At 39.6% G+C, this 17,424-nt stretch overlaps 2 protein-coding genes across 2 annotated transcripts in view; both read right to left on the reverse strand.

The window, feature by feature from the left end:
* Positions 1–17,424, reverse strand: part of LOC131031096 (uncharacterized) — a 217,836-nt gene that overhangs the window by 121,831 nt on the left and 78,581 nt on the right. The window contains exon 4 of the mRNA XM_057962124.2: positions 16,503–16,575. Within this exon, the coding sequence (XP_057818107.2) occupies positions 16,503–16,575 (73 nt within the window). The remainder of the gene's footprint in view (positions 1–16,502; positions 16,576–17,424) is intronic.
* On the reverse strand, positions 3,288–6,210 carry LOC131857187 (uncharacterized). The gene is made up of 4 exons (XM_059209393.1): positions 4,957–6,210; positions 4,513–4,848; positions 4,307–4,379; positions 3,288–4,204 (listed from the first exon to the last, which is right to left on the reverse strand). Exons 1-4 carry the CDS (start codon positions 6,169–6,171, stop codon positions 3,831–3,833), a joined length of 1,998 nt encoding a protein of 665 aa, XP_059065376.1. The 5' UTR covers positions 6,172–6,210; the 3' UTR covers positions 3,288–3,830.

A 17,424-nucleotide genomic window follows, 5' to 3' on the forward strand; every position in this document is an offset into this window, starting at 1 on the left:
TGATCATTGATCCTACTAGAAAGAGGGGACATTACACAATGACAAACTCAGGCAATGATTTGACATCAATGACAACTAATCCAACATGCAAAGCTTAAACCAAAGAGCATGCGTGGTCTGATTCTCGGTGCACATTATATGTTAAATGATTTTGTAATCTATCTTTAATAAAACAAAAAATCGGAACCAAAACCAGCTTCAAATACTGCCATCAACATAGCATAGATGTTTTCTAAAGGTGAGCACTTTAAGTTCTCATCCCCTCTGCTCAAATCTTTGAAGGGTTCTTAATGCTGTGCCCATGAATGGTCCTAGTCAAAATAGATATATTAAATGCAAAAAATAAAAATGAAAGATAAGTATCTTCATGTAAGGATTATTGTAGTCAACTTAAAATTGTGGGATGAAATCCTAAATTCTCTGACAGATCAGATCATAGACAAAACCTAATGCAAGATAGCACAATTGATGGAAATCAAGAAATGGGAGATTCCATGATGGCTAGAAAAGACAAAACTCAAAATTTGGAATCTTGCCAAGGATGATATTGGAATTGGCTCTCTAACATCTCATAGAAAGCAATTCTCTCTACGTCCCATCTCCATGTATTGCAATATTACAAGACTCGAACTCGACGAGCTGTTTTTTTACCCAAAATCGAACTCGAGACCCAAATTTGACAAAACTCGATATATTGAAAAAGCATGAAATTTGGAGTCTTTTAAAGTTTTAAAACTTGTTTCATGTACTAATAAATAAACCTTAAAAACACAATAACCTAATCAAATAGAAGCTACTTTGATCACATACACAAGTATACATCAATCACATAAGTATAAACGCAGGTTTTTGCTGAAGGAAATAACACATTTAGATATTATAATATTGTCAAATGTATACAAAACTCATGGAATGTGAAATCCATGGCATCAAAATTTCCAAACAAAAACTAAACATCTATTGCTTAGAGAAGCATGCATCACTCAGCCCTCCTACATGGGCATCTAAGATAGATACCAGATGATGATGTAGCCATGATATCTCCTTGTGTCTCAACAACATTCACATCAGCATTCAAGGTTTCTACTCATAATCTATCCTCCTCTACCATGGCTATTGTCTTTACCTCTCTATACACCAACTCAACCCAATCAAGATCCTCATCACTCAACATAGGATCCTCAACATCAATGATCCAAATTTATTGCAGATCAACCTCCTCTAGTGTGATGGGTGAAAGCTCACAACCCAAAATTTGTCTATGGAAAAGGCGAAGGTTGTAATGAACATAAACTAGATCATTCAACCTTTGCATTGACAGTCTACAGCACTTCTTAAAGTGTACATGCTCAAACATACTATAATTGCAAACCTCTGAAGATTTAGTACCTTACCACCAAATCTTTCTCACTATGCATCAGAGATGAGAAAAGGAAAAAAGTCAATATCATTCTCCAACTTTAAGTTTTAATATTTAATAATAATGTAAAAAGCAAAACAAATGTAAACTTAAATTATGCCCTTAATAGATTTTTACCTAGTTGCAATGTCAACCGATTTGCCTTGCATATATCTCATGCAAAGAGATCTCCTTGTGCAAGTCTAAATATCTCAATCTTGGTGACTATTAATGCTCCAACACCAAAATCAAGCATCATCCACTCTATGACTATGTAGAGCCCGCTCAAAACCTTCTCATTTGCCTTGAAATTAGGGCAAAATTGGAAAGCCAAATTGAGGAAACAAGCAACTATGCGGTGGGGGGGGGGCTTGTGAAGCTGGAGGTTCCATCGTCCATAGTTTGCAAACCCAATGAGTACTTGCCTAGTGTGTGAGTGCTCGCAAGTTTTTTGAAGCGGCGAGCAACTCGCTTGTTAACTCACGCATGTCTGGATCACGGAAAACTTGCCTTCAAATCGCTGGAAACTCACAAAAAACTTGTGAAAATCGACCGAAAAATCACCAAAGAGAGTTTGAATGCCATGGGAGTGGGCTTAGGATGCGATCCAAAGACGTTGTGGGTGATTTCGTTAAAATATTCCATCCTTTTTTGCTCATGCAAACAATACTGAGGCGTGAAAAAAAAAACTAAATTTCAGTAACTTAAAAACAAAAATAAAACTATAGTATTAGTCTATTAAGTTTATACCTTTATTATTTTTACCAATTTTACGGAAAGCTTAAACTATTTTTTTTTAAATATTACAACATTTGAATTTATCTTATGAATCATAAACCTAAACTACAATAATTTTAGAATTTAAATTTAGACCTAAAGCTAGTTTATTTGTTGTTTTATGGTTTTATCATAGTGAATATTATATTTAATATTAATAATTTATTAAATATAATTATTTATTATTAAATATTTATAGTTTATAAATTAATAAAATTACCTAGCTACATGGAATAGAATGGTGCAATACAACCAAAAGTTTACAATTGCACTTTTAGTTGCATCATGTTTACCTTTTGTTCCAACACATGCTCTCAAGTGACAATTGGGAAACTAAAGTAGTGCATGGAAGAATATATGAATATAACCTAGATGCACGAACTCTAGGCCCAATGATAACACTACCACTAACACTACCTGTTGTCATTTTATGACACCCTTGGTCCATCAATAAGAACCGATCAAAGATATGGTCCATGGACCAACGCTGCCCCAGTTGATCAAGGATAAAAGCAGTGGAATCATGGTTCGAAGTGTTGCCTAGTTCCGAAGTTCTTCTGCCTTCCCCTTCCCTTCTTCGGAACTCTGGAACCCCAAGGTTCCGAAGTTCCTTCCCTAGCTTAGTGTTGTGCGAATCGCACACCCATCCCCGTCTTGGATAGGGACCCCCCAGTTTGTGTCTTTCTGTCTTTGCGGAAGAGGAAGGCGATATGAAGGGTCAAGTGCCGCTAAAACCAAATTCAGCCTTGTTTGTGTTTGTTTTATCATCTACCAAACATTAGGATAGGATACCTGAAGGTATTCTATCCTCTCCTGAAAAATCACAACTGATTCCAAGGTCTATATGTGCGAACAAGCGACTTTAGTGGAATAGCTTCTTGGGTAGTGTATGCTGAAATTTTCAAGGGGGACTTACGTTTGACAAGTATTCTTGACCTGCTGGACATAGATGGATTTAGCAATTTAGGCTCTTCTTTTTTGGGGGGGGGGATTTTCTGGGATTTAGACTTTCAAAAGAAAGGGAAAAAGAGATAGGGTTCAGGAAGGCTAATCTAATCCTACAAATTCTGGAGACGGTATCAACTGGATGCTTTCGAGCATAGTTGAAAATCTCGGACTCGCCTCGGACTCGGCAAACCAAAATTTTGGACTCGGACTCGGACTCGTGAAAGACTCGCGAAAGACTCGGCAAAGACTCGGCAAAAAAAAAAAACCGTAGTTTTACAAAAAAACATAAAGAAATTAATGCATTTAGAGAACATAAGTGCCATAATTGAAACATTACACATGTCATATGATCTACAAAGTACAAACACGCAATATTTGAAATTTCATCATTCATGGCAGCATATTCAAGTTTCAAGTTTCAACTCTAAAATGTATAATACTATAATGGCAGCATAAGTATATAAATGTTCACAAAATTACATATAATGATATGTCCAAGTCCAACTGCAAATGTGAAAAACAGCAATGTGAATGAACAAACCAAAGAGAAGACTACATCTTCCTCTTTGTATTTTTCCTAATATAGCTCAATTTTTCAGGCCTTGAGCTAGAAGTAGTAGCAGTGGGTGTTGTGGTATCTAAATGGTGAGATGAGTCTTCTTCAAAGTCATAGTCCTCATCATCATCCTCATCTTCGTCCTCATCTTCATCCAATCTTGCTCCTTCTGCATCTTGTGCTGCTCCTCTCTATTTCTGCAATTTCTTCTTCGGTAAGGAGGACATCATCACCATCATTTTGTTCATTCATGGTCCAATCACCATATGGATCAATTTCATCCAAGTCAATGGCCTCATGTGAAACACCCTCCACCTGTCTAACTCGAAGGCGAAGGTTGTACCGAACAAATACTAGATCATTGAGCCGCTTTTGTGACAATCTATTTCTCTTCTTTGTGTGAATGCTTTCAAAGACACTCCAATTTCGTTCACACCCAGAAGCACTGCATGGCTGAGACAAAACACGGATAGCTATCTTTTGAAGATTAGGCGTGCCGGCACCATAATTCTCCCACCATAAATCTACAAAAAACATTTAGAAATATTAGAATTGAGAAAAAAATGTAACAATCAAGTTTGTAGGTTTTTTCTTGCACTGTTGAACTAAGTTACTAAATGTTTTACCTGGTTGTTGTTTTCCTCTCCTATCAATTGCTAGTTGTGATGAGAAGAGTCTCCCCTCTGCACTTTTGTAGATCTTGAACAATGGAATGAACATTTCCAAATTCAGAAATAGATACTAGATAGTCAAAGTGTCAAACTCAAATTCAATAATGAACATTTCCGAATTCATAAATAAAGATAGAGCAATTGCAAATGTCAAATCTCACCTCCAACTCATCAAGAACCTTGTCTCTCAACTCAGGATCAGGTGTCATCTTATCAATGCATGTAATAACACCTGCCATGACCTCCTCATCAGCCCTAAATGAATCAGAGAAGTAGAATTTCGGGTTCAAAAAGTAGGCGAAGGCATGTATCGGTTGGTGGAGTTGGTTTGTCCACCTACGATCAATGATGCGCCAAAAGATTTCACATTTTCTTGCATTTCCACGATAGTAATGTGAAATGGCCTCTTTGGCCCTATCCATGGCCTCATAAATGAAACCCATTGGCATGCCCTCTCCATCCACCATACGAAGAACCCTCACCAAAGGTTCTGTCACCTAAAAAAATTAAAACAAATTTTAAATTAATACAAAATCAACCCCTAAAAAATAAAATCAGCAAATAGACAAGATTGTATAAACTTTACTTTTGTGTTTGTTACTTACCGCAGTCAACTCCTCTCCATTTTTATTGAACCCATCATCAAAAACAATGGTCGCAATCTTCTCTGCTTCAGGTCTTTTGGAGTATGCAGACCCCAACCAAGCATCTGACACAAACATCTGCTTAAGATGAGGAATGGCACTAAGAATGCTCTGCAAAGTGATGAAGTGGCTAGCAAATCGTGTCACTCCAGGTCGCACAAGGTCCTTGCCATTTGTGTATTTTCTCATCAAAGCAAGCACCCAAGTATGGTTGTAGATGAATTTGGTGACACTTTTTGCATCTTCAACCACCTTCTTCACCCATCCAATCTTCCCAATGTCCTCTAGCACCAAGTCCAAGCAATGTGCAGCACAAGGACTCCATGTAATCGAAGGATGCCTTTGCATAAGCATTCTACCTGCAGATACATATGCAGCTGCGTTGTCCGTGATAATTTGGACAACATTCTCAACTCCAACTTCCCGAACCACACCATCCAACAGATTACACAAAGTCTCTGCATTTTTTATTTCATTTGAGGCATCAACAGACTTTATGAATACCATTGCACCATTTGAAGCCACCAAGAAGTTGAGAAGAGTCCTATTCCGTCCATCTGTCCATCCATCAGATAAAATGCTGCATCCTTTTCTCTTCCAATACCTTTTCTGATCATCAACCACACCTTCTGTATTTTTCACAGCTTTCTCTAGCAATGGCCCACTGAAGTCATAACCTGTTGGGGCCTTAAACCCCTTACCCGCCACTGTACATGCATTAACAAAACTTTCCCAATACACATTGTTTGCTGCATTGAAAGATAGATTATTGTAAAACCAAAAGTTTGAAGCTGCTATCCGTGCTTGTTCATGCTTCTCTTTATTCCATCCTGTACCTTCAAGTGAAGGTTGTGCACCTGGAACATTGCGTGGTACAAAAAAATTAGGGTCTGATCTAACAGGAGTGCCACTAGCCTCACCCTCATTGTCACCAAAAGATGAAAGTGACTGACGACCCCGACTATGACCAATGGGACCCGAAGTGGACAATGTGGGATTCATTGCAGTTGCTATGGCTTCTCTTGTTTTTTGCCTTTCTTCCTTATGCATATCATTCTCAGCAAGAATGGCCTTCATCTCTCTAATAATTTCAGGAGTTGATTTGGGGCATGCCTCCACACCATATCCAGGTATTTGTGCAAGGTGGTATTTTAATCTATTGATTCCACCAGTCATCCATCTTGTGCATTCGGTGCAAGTGACCTCCCCCTTTTTGCTTCCCGCAATCCCATATTTCCAAGCTTTATCTCTTTGTCTTCCTGACCTTGGGGTTGCCCTTGGAGTTGAACTTGCCATTGCTGATTTAACATGAAAAAAAAAAAATCAGCAGGGTTTTATGGAAAATCAACAAAAAAAATGACAATGAATCATTTGGGAAAAATAGCATTCAAAAACAAGAAAAAAAAAAGAGGAAATAACTTAGGAAAGAAAATAGAAAAAAATTTGGCAGCATATCCCCTTGTTTTTCAAGATTTTTTTCAGTTTCAAAACAATGAAATGATTCAAATGAAAAAAAAAAAGGAGGAGAAAAATCCTTACCTAGATCTCTCTTGCTGATTTTTCCTTCTTCCCTCTACTCCTCCAAACCCTTCTAACCTGCTCCAGCCAAAAAAAACCCAAATTGAAGTCAAAAAATGAAAAAAAAATTGGTTTTAAGCCCCACGGGCGCGTTTTTTCTGGGCCCGCGAGTCCCTGTGAAAGACTCGCGAGTCCGAGTGAAAGACTCGCGCGAGTCTTTGCGAAAGACTCGCGAGTCTTTCACAGGGACTCGCCTGGACTCGCCACGCGAGTCCTAGGCGAGTCGACTCGGCTCGCCAAAGGACTCGCGAGTCCGTGGCGAGTCCGAGGCGAGTCAAAGAGTTTTAAAACTATGCTTTCGAGAAACCAAACCTTGCTTCGCCACACTAGGGACAACTACACAAGGCCAGTGCAATCTTCAATGGGTTGTGCTTATGATCGAGATGTTGGGATGCACAGGGGATGGGCTCAAACTAACTTTGCACGGTATAATGGAAATCATCCATTTACCAAAAGTATGAGCGGAAATACACCATCAATTGATACTTATCAAATCCTTCATTCAAATTAACAACAATGAAAGCAAATCTAAATTATTTCTAACTAAGTGTTGAGGCAATTGAAACCATGCAAATCATTCAAATAATAGAGATTACAAAGCAGCGCACATGCAATATATTATTTGGAAATCACCTTAAGCAACAATACATCAAAAACCTCACCCTCTCCAAATGAGAGGAGGTAGCCTTATATAGTTCTCAAAAATAAATGAACGGCCGAGATCAAACAGTGATCAAGGGCCCAGATTGAAGGCTATAAACCCTAATTAGGGTTTCCCAAAACTAACTACCCTCGACCAATTACATTTGGGACACTTGTCCTTCTTGCTAAATATGAACCATTAATGAAAATAGAAGGTTGTTGCATTGTGAAGTGTGCCCTTCTAGAAGCTTCTGGATAAGTCAGGTTCATTGAACCTGGACATGCTGACTTGGAGCGATCTAATTGGTTGGAAAATGACGAGGTGCCACCTCAAGGTGTTGGATGTCTTTCTTGAATTCTCCAATTTGTGTCAAGAAATCGTCTAAGTATGGAAATTTGATTCTTTCTTGTCGCCATTTGATTCTGCTTGGGAGCTTGTCTTTTTTAATTCCTTCAGGAGATGAAATTCTTCAAGAAGTTGGAAGTTTATCTAACTTTTCCATATTTTCACCAAGTCTGAGAACTTTTCTTTCTTGATGCCTTGAGATTCTTTCAAGTGCCTCGAACTTGGAGAAGAAAACCCCTCGTGAAGTTTTTCTATACTCGGACGAACCTTGCTCGTGGTCCCGTCTTCAATTCTGAATTTGGCTCGAAACTCCATCTGTGTTTTCTGTGACGATCCTGCCTTTAGCTGCCAATTTATGTTGCGTGGGAGGAGGGTTAAAAAGCTCTAGGTAACCCCTTGCAAATATGAAATGATTCGCTGTGATCATGTCCTTCTTCTCAATACCCTGACATGCCTTCAACATTTCCCATACTTAGCCAAATTTTGGCTATCTTCATGCCCGGATGAACCTTGCCTGTGAACTCCAACTACGATCTCTATGATGATCCCGCTTCTATTTCCTCTTTGAAGTATGCCCTTACTAGGCTCTTCCTCTGAAGTTTGGAGGCTCCCTTCCTTAGCTTGTCCAGCCAGGAATGATTAACGATGGCATCGTACTCCTCCAAGTGGTCCTGATACAGACTGTCTGCTTCGTCCTTAGCCTTATACACTGTGTTGTGATACTCCAGGATCCTGAAGGCCTCTCTGATGGCCTCATCATTGATATTCGCCAGTATCCTCCCATCAGGTGTGATGATGTCCTTGTTGGTGGGATTGTAATGCTTGGCACACTCAACCACTAGTTCATTACACTGCATGGTGGGAAGGAAGCCAACAATATGTACAATACTGCTCTTCATCATCTTTCGCACAATGATGGTAGGCACAAGGTTGTCCAGACCAAACATTCGCTTCTTGAACTCCCTCAAATTGATGTGTCCGCAGTTGGTGTCACCGACGTTCTTCCATTTTGAAGTCATCCTTGACTCTGAAGGAGCATCTTTATCTACCTGGAACTTCATGGTGTCTAAGACCTGCAGATGAATGATGAAAACTTTAAGTTAGAAAAATTCTGCAGAATTACGAAAAAAATAACGGGGCCGCGAAATGGCTAAGTGTTGGAAAATTTTCCATTTTTCACTCTCATACTTAGCCACAAAAATTGAATTTTCACCTCCAAACCCTCAACCTTGAGGCCAGTTGAAGTCACCATCAAGTGTTAAAACTTTCAAAAAAATTCATATTTAACCAAAAAAAAATTCATTTTTTTTCAAAAAATTTTGAAAAAATATTTCTCAAGTTCTTGAAAATATTCAGAAAAATTCATTAAATCTGCATTTTGAATTGGATTTTACCTTCAATTGTGCAAAACAAGGCTAGAAATCCTCTCAAAAATATTCAGAAAATTTTACAAAGGTTTTATAATCTTCTCGCGCTTGATTATTTTCCAAAAATCCGCGAAAAATCTGGTCTAAAGCGATTATTCAGCTTCCAAAAAATGTCAAAATCCTTGTCCAGATGTTCTTCGAACTGAACTTTTACCAAGCTTTCCTTAGTAATTTCGAAGTTGTTGATGCAATAATGAAGTTAAAAATGAAGTATTTGTAAGCAAGGTTAAATTCTCAAGTAGAAACCTTTAAAAAAATACTTCTAATTTCATCTCCAGTTCTTTCGGAAAGTTTTTGGTCATGTTTCCAATTTTGAAAATATCTTCCAAAAGTTTCTATTTTGGTTTATAAGTTCGAAATATTAATTAATCCTCCAATATTCTTCTCTGGAAACTTTCTATTTTGGTTGAGGTTGGAAAATATCTGACAATCCATGAATTTCCCTTTTTAGAAACTTTCCATTTTGACTTTCAAATTTGAAATCTTTGTTAATCTTCCAATATTCCATTTTGAAAAACTTTCTATTTTGGTCTTCGAATTCGAAATTTTAGATAAGTTTTTTTTATGACATCATATTGATTGTGTTTGACTTTTCAATGCCCTGGTGAAATTTTTAAATTTTGAATTTCCAATTTTCTTGAATTTTGGCACACTTTTGGATATTTTCCAAGGTATGGCGGACTTTAGCTAGAGCTCCTCCTTGGCCTCCATTATGGTGAAAATTTGGCTAAGGCATTGGGGCGGACTTTGACCCTTGTTCCCACATGACCTCCATCAAAGTGGGGCGGACTTTAGGCTTAGCTCCACCATGGTCTCTTCAAACATGGCGGACTTGGGAGTGAGCTCCTCCATGGCCTCCTTCATGGCCCCCTTCAACCTTGACGGACTTGGGCCTTAGCACCCATGTGACCTCCATCAGCATGGCAGACTTGGAGCTTGGCACCTACATGGCCTCCTTAATGGCCCCCTTCAACCTTGGCGGACTTGGGCCTTAGCACCCATGTGACCTCCATCAGCATGGCGGACTTGGAGCTTGGCACCTACATGGCCTCCTTAATGGCCCCCTTCAACCTTGGCGGACTTGGGCCTTAGCACCCACATGACCTCCTTAGGTGGGGCAGACTTGAGTGTTGACTCCTACATGGTGAAATTTTGGCTAAGGCATGGGGCGGACTTTGAAGGTCTCTCTTCATGGGCTGACTTTGGTGGTGTCCCCAACTTGGGCAGACTTCTATCATCTCTCCCACCTTGGGCGGACTTTGGAGACACCCCCTTATGGCTCTCTAACCTATGGCGGAGTTTAGACTTGGCTTCTCATCACTTGGCATGCTTGGGCGGACTTTAGGCTACACCCCTATGCACCCTACACATACATGGCGGACTTTGGAGTGTTGGCCACCATGGCCTCTTCAACCTATGGCGGACTTTGGAGTTGCTCCATGCAAGGCGGACTTTAGGCATCTCTCCCACCTTGAGCAGACTTTGGAGACACCTCCTAGGGCGGACTTTAGGCATCCCTCCTCTTGGGCGGACTTCAAGCATCTCTCCCATCTTGGCGGAGTTTTGGTCTACATCCCAACATGGCGGGCTTTTAGACATCTCCAACATGGGCGGACTTCTAGACCTTTGCTCTTCAGGGCGGACTTTTGGAGGCTCTCAAGAGGGCGGACTATATATGAAATATAACATTTAAGTATAATACCACTTATACTTTAAGTTATATTTCATATATATTGTCTGGATGTTTGAGAGTGGTTTCGAGCCTCTAGGACTAATAATGCAAAATCTAGTTTTTGGAGGATTCTCCAATTTTCCAGACTTGGTCAAATTTCAGGATCAGGATGACATTCTAGACTTAGCCAAATTTCAGGACATTTGAGGATCGGGATGATTTTTCGAGCTGATTATCCTTTGAAGGTGCCATGACCCCCTAAAATATAGGAACTTAGCTTTTTGAGTCAAAACTTGAAAATTTTGGATCGCGGTCGAGGCAGGTCAGTGGTACAAGCATAAACCCTAGGTTTGCATCCCGAAAAAGCAAAAAGCCAAAAATCTAGGGATTTAGCTTTTTTAGATCAAAACTTGGAATTTTCGAGTTCCGGTCGAAGCTGGTCAGTGGTACAAGTGTAAACCCTAAGTTTGCATCCCGAAAAAGCAAAAAGCCTAAAACCTAGGGATTTAGCTTTTTTAGGTCAAAACATGGAATTTTCGAGTTCCGGTCAAAACTGGTCAGTGGTACAAGTGTAAACCCTAGGTTTGCATCCCAAAAAAGCAAAAAGAAGACATCCCTAAAAAGTAGGAAAAACTTTCTAAAAATAGCCATACCGGGGATCGGGCTGAAAATGCCAAAAACGAAACTTCCTAAAAAATAGGAAAAAGCAAAAAGCAAACTTTCTAAAAATAGAAAGTTGTCCAAATTCGTCCAAATCAATTGCGATCTTCGTCCTTTGGCCTCTCTAAGCACTCTGGTGGTGTTCACACTTCGGAATCACATAACTTGCAAAAACTAACTTTCAATCGTCAGGCCCTGAAATGCTCTGAACTGGACAAGGCTTGGTGAAACTGCAGCAAAAGGTCATAGGACACTAACAAAACCCTAGAAAGCAGGGAAAGAGAGAGTCCCCATTTGCAATGGGGCGATGTGTGAAAAAGGTCACAACAGGCCTCTAGGGCCATATTGCGAACTTAAAACTCCCCAATTCTCGCAAAATCGCCTAAATGTGAAGAAAGAGTTAAAGCTTGCAATGACGTTGAAATGCCGATTTTCATCAAGGGATACAAAGGAGATAAAGAATGCAAAGTGCCAAGGTTGACAAACTCGCCCAAGTGCCCAAGCCCACACTCCTTGAGGAAAAAGTTAAAATCGCCAAAACGCCCAGGAAGGGCGAATTTCAGACTTTCACACCAAAACGAGAAAATTTGCAAAAGTTGACAAAACTGGCAAAAGGTCCGAAATTCACTTAAGTTGACAAAATTGGCAAAAGGTCCGAAATTGCAGAAGTTGGCAAAAGGTGCCAGATGTCCGAAAATGCCTTAAAATTCGCAAAAAACTCCTCAATTTCAAAAAGTTTAAAAGTTGTCAAAATGGCCAAAAAGGCCGAAATTTGGACCTTAAGGCCGAAATGCCAAAAAAAAAAGAAAATTTGCAAAAGTGCCCAAAGGGCCGAATTTGGACCTTTAAGTGAAAATCTGAAAAATCAAAAGTTGGCAAAAGTGTCCAAAGGGCCGAATTTGGACCTTTAAGTGAAAATCTGAAAAGTGAAAAGTTGGCAAAAATGCCCCAAATGGCCAAATTCGGACCTTTTAGCCAAAATGTTAAAAAGTGAAAGTTGGCAAAAGTGCCCAAATGGCCGAATTTGGACCTTTAAGTGAAAATCTGAAAAGTGAAAGTTGGCAAAAGTGCCCAAAGGGCCGAATTTGGACCTTTAAGTGAAAATTTGAAAAGTGAAAAGTTGGCAAAAATGCCCCAAATGGCCAAATTCGGACCTTTTAGCCAAAATGTGAAAAGTTGGCAAAAGTGCCCAAAGGGCCGAATTTGGACCTTTAAGCCAAAATGTGAAAAGTGAAAAGTTGGCAAAAAGTGCCCAAAATCCCGAAATTCACCATTAAGGGGTGAAAATGTCAAAGTTTTTAAAACTTTTCGAACGCCCCTCTTGCCCGAAATTGCCAAGAACAACTAAATTCGCGGAAGGAGTAAAAGCGTTAAAACTTGGGAAATTTTCAAATGACCCTCCAAGCGTTAAATATTTGTTAAATTAAATTAATTAATTTTTCAAATTGATTTATTGAAATGAAATTGACCGTTCGCAAGTCACAGGAGGTCATTAGAGAACCAGGAGAAAGACCTAAAATGCACATCGAAGAAGGATCGCAATCAAGGCCAGGCGCTAAAGACTGGAAAAGAAAAAGGATGTGGGAACGCGCTGTAGGAGCGCGAGAGCAACCAAACATTGGGAACCATGCCACTGAACAAAGATGAAGTCCACCATCGAGACCAAAGACCAAAGAACACTCTGAATGCTGCAAGTTTATGCCTTCTCGAGAAAAAGCACACAGCTGGATTTAATTCCAGGAATTCAATTTCTAAAAAGCTGAAATTGTTTTATTGTAAAAATGCTTGTAAGTCCCACTCAGATATTTTGAAAAAAAGGGGAAACACGTCAGTTGTGGACAGTTATGTCCAACTACCGGATAGACTCAAATTGAAGCCAAATAGTGGCAGGTAGTTGAAATTGTGGTTGAATGGATGAGTGAGAATTTAATGGGCATGGGTTAGGGCTGCTAGTTTCTGGAAGGCAGATCAGGACCCTTGGATGCAGTCCATCCTAGCCTCTGATTCAAAATTGTAAAATCTATAAAAGGCAGAGGCCTTTCTTTTGTAAAGGGTTAGATAGTTAGAGATTTTTGTTAAATAGTTAGACTCTGGTGAGAGAGTTAGATTTTAGAGTTAGGATAGGTTAGATTTTAAGCAGTAGCATAGAGATGTTGTAGAAATTGTTGTAATAGGCAGCTGAAATCAATATATAAACATTGATTTGGTGTTTATTGTCTTGTTTTCATCCTGTTTGCATGGTTTCTCTCAGCATTTTAGATAGATCTTTATGTTTTGGGTGTGCAAGTATTTGATAGATTCAAGCTCATACCATTGAGGATATGCTGATTGTGTATCCTTTTGTATGGTTAACCTGAGCCTTTAATTGTGCTTAGTTCAATTGCAGGTGTCCGTCTGAGCTGCGCCAGAATTGGGTGCTTAGTCGTGCGTCTACAGTCTGAAAATCTTCCAAGTCCCTTTGAAGATTGCACCGTTCCTGCAAGGTTGTGAGCTATTCTGGCCAAGCAAGAATTGGTTATGTTGAATCCGTCTGCCCGCATACCCGTGTTGTTAGTTTTAGATCTCCTAACCCTTTCCTTTTGCTCTTTATTACGTAATTCGAGAATCACAGCAGACCAGCTTGTTGCAAATCGTAAGTCCCCTTGTGCTCCCAGCAAATCACATCGACCACTGAGTAACCCCGCAGTCAAGACATGACAATCAAAACCTTGAGGTCGTCCCCTTTGATCAAACAAAAAACAGCATTAGGGATGTCCTTATCTCAAGAGAGGATATAGGATACTCAGCGAGTTTATTCTATTCTCCGTTGGCCAGATGAAGTCGCAAGTTCAGCGATTTTAGATGCGTCAACACTTAGTCCCTCCGCTCCTTAGCCTTTCTCCCTCCTCCCTCCTCCTTCGGAACCTCGGGGTTCCGAAGTTCCTTGTCCTTTTTTCTTCCCTCTTCGGAACTCCGGAACCCCGAGCTTCCGAAGTTCCTCCCTTTCTTTCCCTTTTTCTCTTCTCTCTAAAACTTCGGAACCCCGAGGTTCCAAAGTTCCTTCTTTACTTCTCCCCTTTCCCGGAACTCCGGAACCCCGAGGTTCTGAAGTTCTCTTCCTTGCTTCCTCTTCTTCTCTCCGAAACTCCGGAACCTCGAGGTTTCGAAGTTCCTTTCCTTCTCTTCCTCTCTCTATCCTGAAACTCCAAAACCCCGAGGTTCCAAAGTTCTTTCCTTAGCCTTTTGAAGTTCTCCGGAACTCCAGAACCCCGAGGTTCCGAAGTTCCTTGCTGCCCTCCTTTCTCCTATCCCGAAACTCCGAAAACCCCAAGGTTCTGAAGTTCCTCCCTTGTCTTCCACACTTCAGGAGCCTGAGCTTCCGAAGTCCCCGGACTTCCTTCCGACTGGCGACACTTCCGGATGGCGTGATCAACACTCAAGGCTTTAAATGCTCCGACAGTTTTGGTGACTTGTGCACTTTCTTGTGTGGAGCCACAATGGTGCATTTAATGATTTTGGCAGGATTTCCATCAAGGGAGGTACAGGGCCATGCTTAGTGACTTATGTCATGTCTGACTTTGGAAGGTTAGTCAATCCACCTTCTCAGGATTGCCCTTTGTGGGTATGGCTAGGTTGCTTGCATGTACAAGTCAAGTGCATGCACTTCCCTGCACTTCCAGACTGACGTGCAGGGGTCATGATCACCCTTGTAACCATTTTTTCTATATAAAGGTTGTTAAGCCTCATTGTAAAGGGTTCTCTCCCTGTTGGCTTGAGTTATTCCATGCTCTCCCACTTCTCTTGTATTTATCTTGCATTTTATGCAACTGTAAGTCTGGCCATTGGCCTTATAATTAATTGAAAATCACCATTCTTGCCTTCTTTCAACCTATGTATGTTGTGTATGTTTTCTTACCTTCATTATAGGTGTATGTCTTGTGGCTTTTCTCTCCATATATGCTGTGTTAACTTGTTTTCTGAGTGTGACTTGTGGGAATCCTTCTCCCCTCTTGACACTTGGCGAATTCTAACCTCCATACATGCATTGGAGTCACTCGTGAAACTGAATTTTGTGCATCTCCTGGGTGTTTCAGTTAATTCTTTGTGTCATCTCAGTGAGGAGAGAAACAATCTCTTCTCGGTGCATCACCTCCCTTTATTTCAAGCATTCTCTCTTCCCTTTACCTCTGCAAATTGTTAGGATAGGCTTAGGAGTTAGTTTTGAAGTGTTGAGTTGGTTCAACACCTGCACCTAATTGAGGAAGGAAGTTGGCCTTCTCCGGAGATTCAACCCCCTTGCGCAAGGTCCCACACTTCGGGGTTGTTTCCATGTTTCACAAGGTTGCTGAGTTGATAGCTCAGCAAGGGTGCAAGCTTTTGTGATAACACTACCCATTCCCAAAGATGGATGAAATGGAGGAAGTAAGAAGGCTCTCCAATTCTACCAATGGTTGCCATCTCCTCTCTTTGCCTCTTTTTAAGTTCTTATTGCTGCTCAAAGGTTTCTAATTGCACTTGCATTTCATGCATCACATCAACAGGCACATGTGAGCATGGTTTAGCGCCTCAGCATGGTATATGTGTAAGATGGTATTTTAATCTGTTTGGGAATTTCTATTCCTAGTAGTTACAATTTTACTTTTCATTTCAGAATATTTAACACTCACACTGGTTGTTACAATGATTTTGCAGCAATACTCTTTTTATTTTTTATTATATAAAGGTGACAGAATATGGCCTTGATAGGGGACTTTTACAGCCAGTAAGGATTTATGACTTGATTAGAAACAGAACAGCTCTCTAATTTAGGAAATAGGCTAAGGAGCCAGCATTATGTTGTTTATGGTTTTCAACCCAATCAAATTCTCAAATGTTTTAAGATGTTTGTAATTCTCGTTAGTTTTTTTATTTTTTGATTGAACAAAGAATAGAAGTTGTTAGTACATATTCTCTAGTCAATAAGGTTTAAATATTGAATGAAAATTTTGTGTAACTAAAATAATTTCAAATCATGTTTGCATAATCAAGAGAATTTAAAATTTTAGCAAGCACTTAAAATATTCCTCCATTTACTCCATTGTACATCCTAATGTACCCTACAGTACAAATTTTAAAATAGAAACATGAAATGAAAAATCTATATTTTCTATAGATGAAAATAATCATTTCAACGGTCATTAACAAAAGAATAATGTACACATACAAGTTTACAATCATTATTGAGGAAGCTAACAGCTTTTGCTATTTGATGCAACCCCCAAGCATAATATTCGTCCCTGCAATCCCAAATTTCTATTGGTAAATTTCCATAATAAAGAAGAAGTAATAATTAAAGCTACCTCAGTGTCAAGAAAACTTATAACTAAACGGAAAAGTTTAACACACCAAATAAATCCAGGAGACAACATGTAATACAGCACGTAGGGAAAACAATTTACCCTTAATTTTTTTAAAGATCGTGTGTACTTCAGAGTGCTTGAGCTTAGAATATTTTGAAAACAATACAGGATCAGGTTAATGTGGAAGGGCAACAGCAATGGCCTAGTTTCAGTAAAAGTTGCATAACAAGAAATTTTAGTACAAATCAAACAAAGTTAGGACAGACATTACATATTGCAAGATATAGGTTAGGGAAAAATTCCCATTGGCTGAATCCCTTCGTATGGCAGTTCTTGCAAGACGGGGCCATGATTTTTACAGATTAATGAAACGAGGATTCAATGGACTTTCTATCTGCCATTTACATAGCAAAAGGGAAAAACTGGGATATCTAAGTGGGGTGTTTCTCATTTCTGTTAAGTTGCAACTGGCAGAATGAATGCTGAATGGTACAAGCTTTTAAAATGTTTTCGAAAAAAATCCCTGCCATTGCAATATGGAATGGCCCATTCCAAAAGATTGAGTTATTGAATTGAATGAGCAAAGATGGTGTAAGAATCAACCAGTAATATCATGGCCTCAGAAGAATCCCTGACCATATTGATTTTATCGGCACCTTCCAAAGTGAATTATTATGCCTACTAAAACTCACAGCACTTCTATTTAGTCACAATAGTGTACAAGCTGTGGGGATTAGCGTCTTTGGGGCCTTGTCTTTGCCTACAATATGCCCACCATTTGCATTT

Source organism: Cryptomeria japonica, chromosome 7 (assembly GCF_030272615.1).
Source record: "Cryptomeria japonica chromosome 7, Sugi_1.0, whole genome shotgun sequence".
Classification (NCBI taxonomy): Eukaryota; Viridiplantae; Streptophyta; class Pinopsida; order Cupressales; family Cupressaceae; genus Cryptomeria; species Cryptomeria japonica.

Coding starts and splice junctions, on each gene's coding strand:
- LOC131857187 (XM_059209393.1), bottom strand. CDS start 6,171: ATGACTGGTGGAATCAATAGATTAAAATACCACCTTGCACAAATACCT. Junction 4,849..4,956: donor ATGGAGAGGAGTTGACTGCG/GTAAGTAACAAA, acceptor TAATTTTTTTAG/GTGACAGAACCTTTGGTGAG. Junction 4,380..4,512: donor AGGTTCTTGATGAGTTGGAG/GTGAGATTTGAC, acceptor CCATTGTTCAAG/ATCTACAAAAGTGCAGAGGG.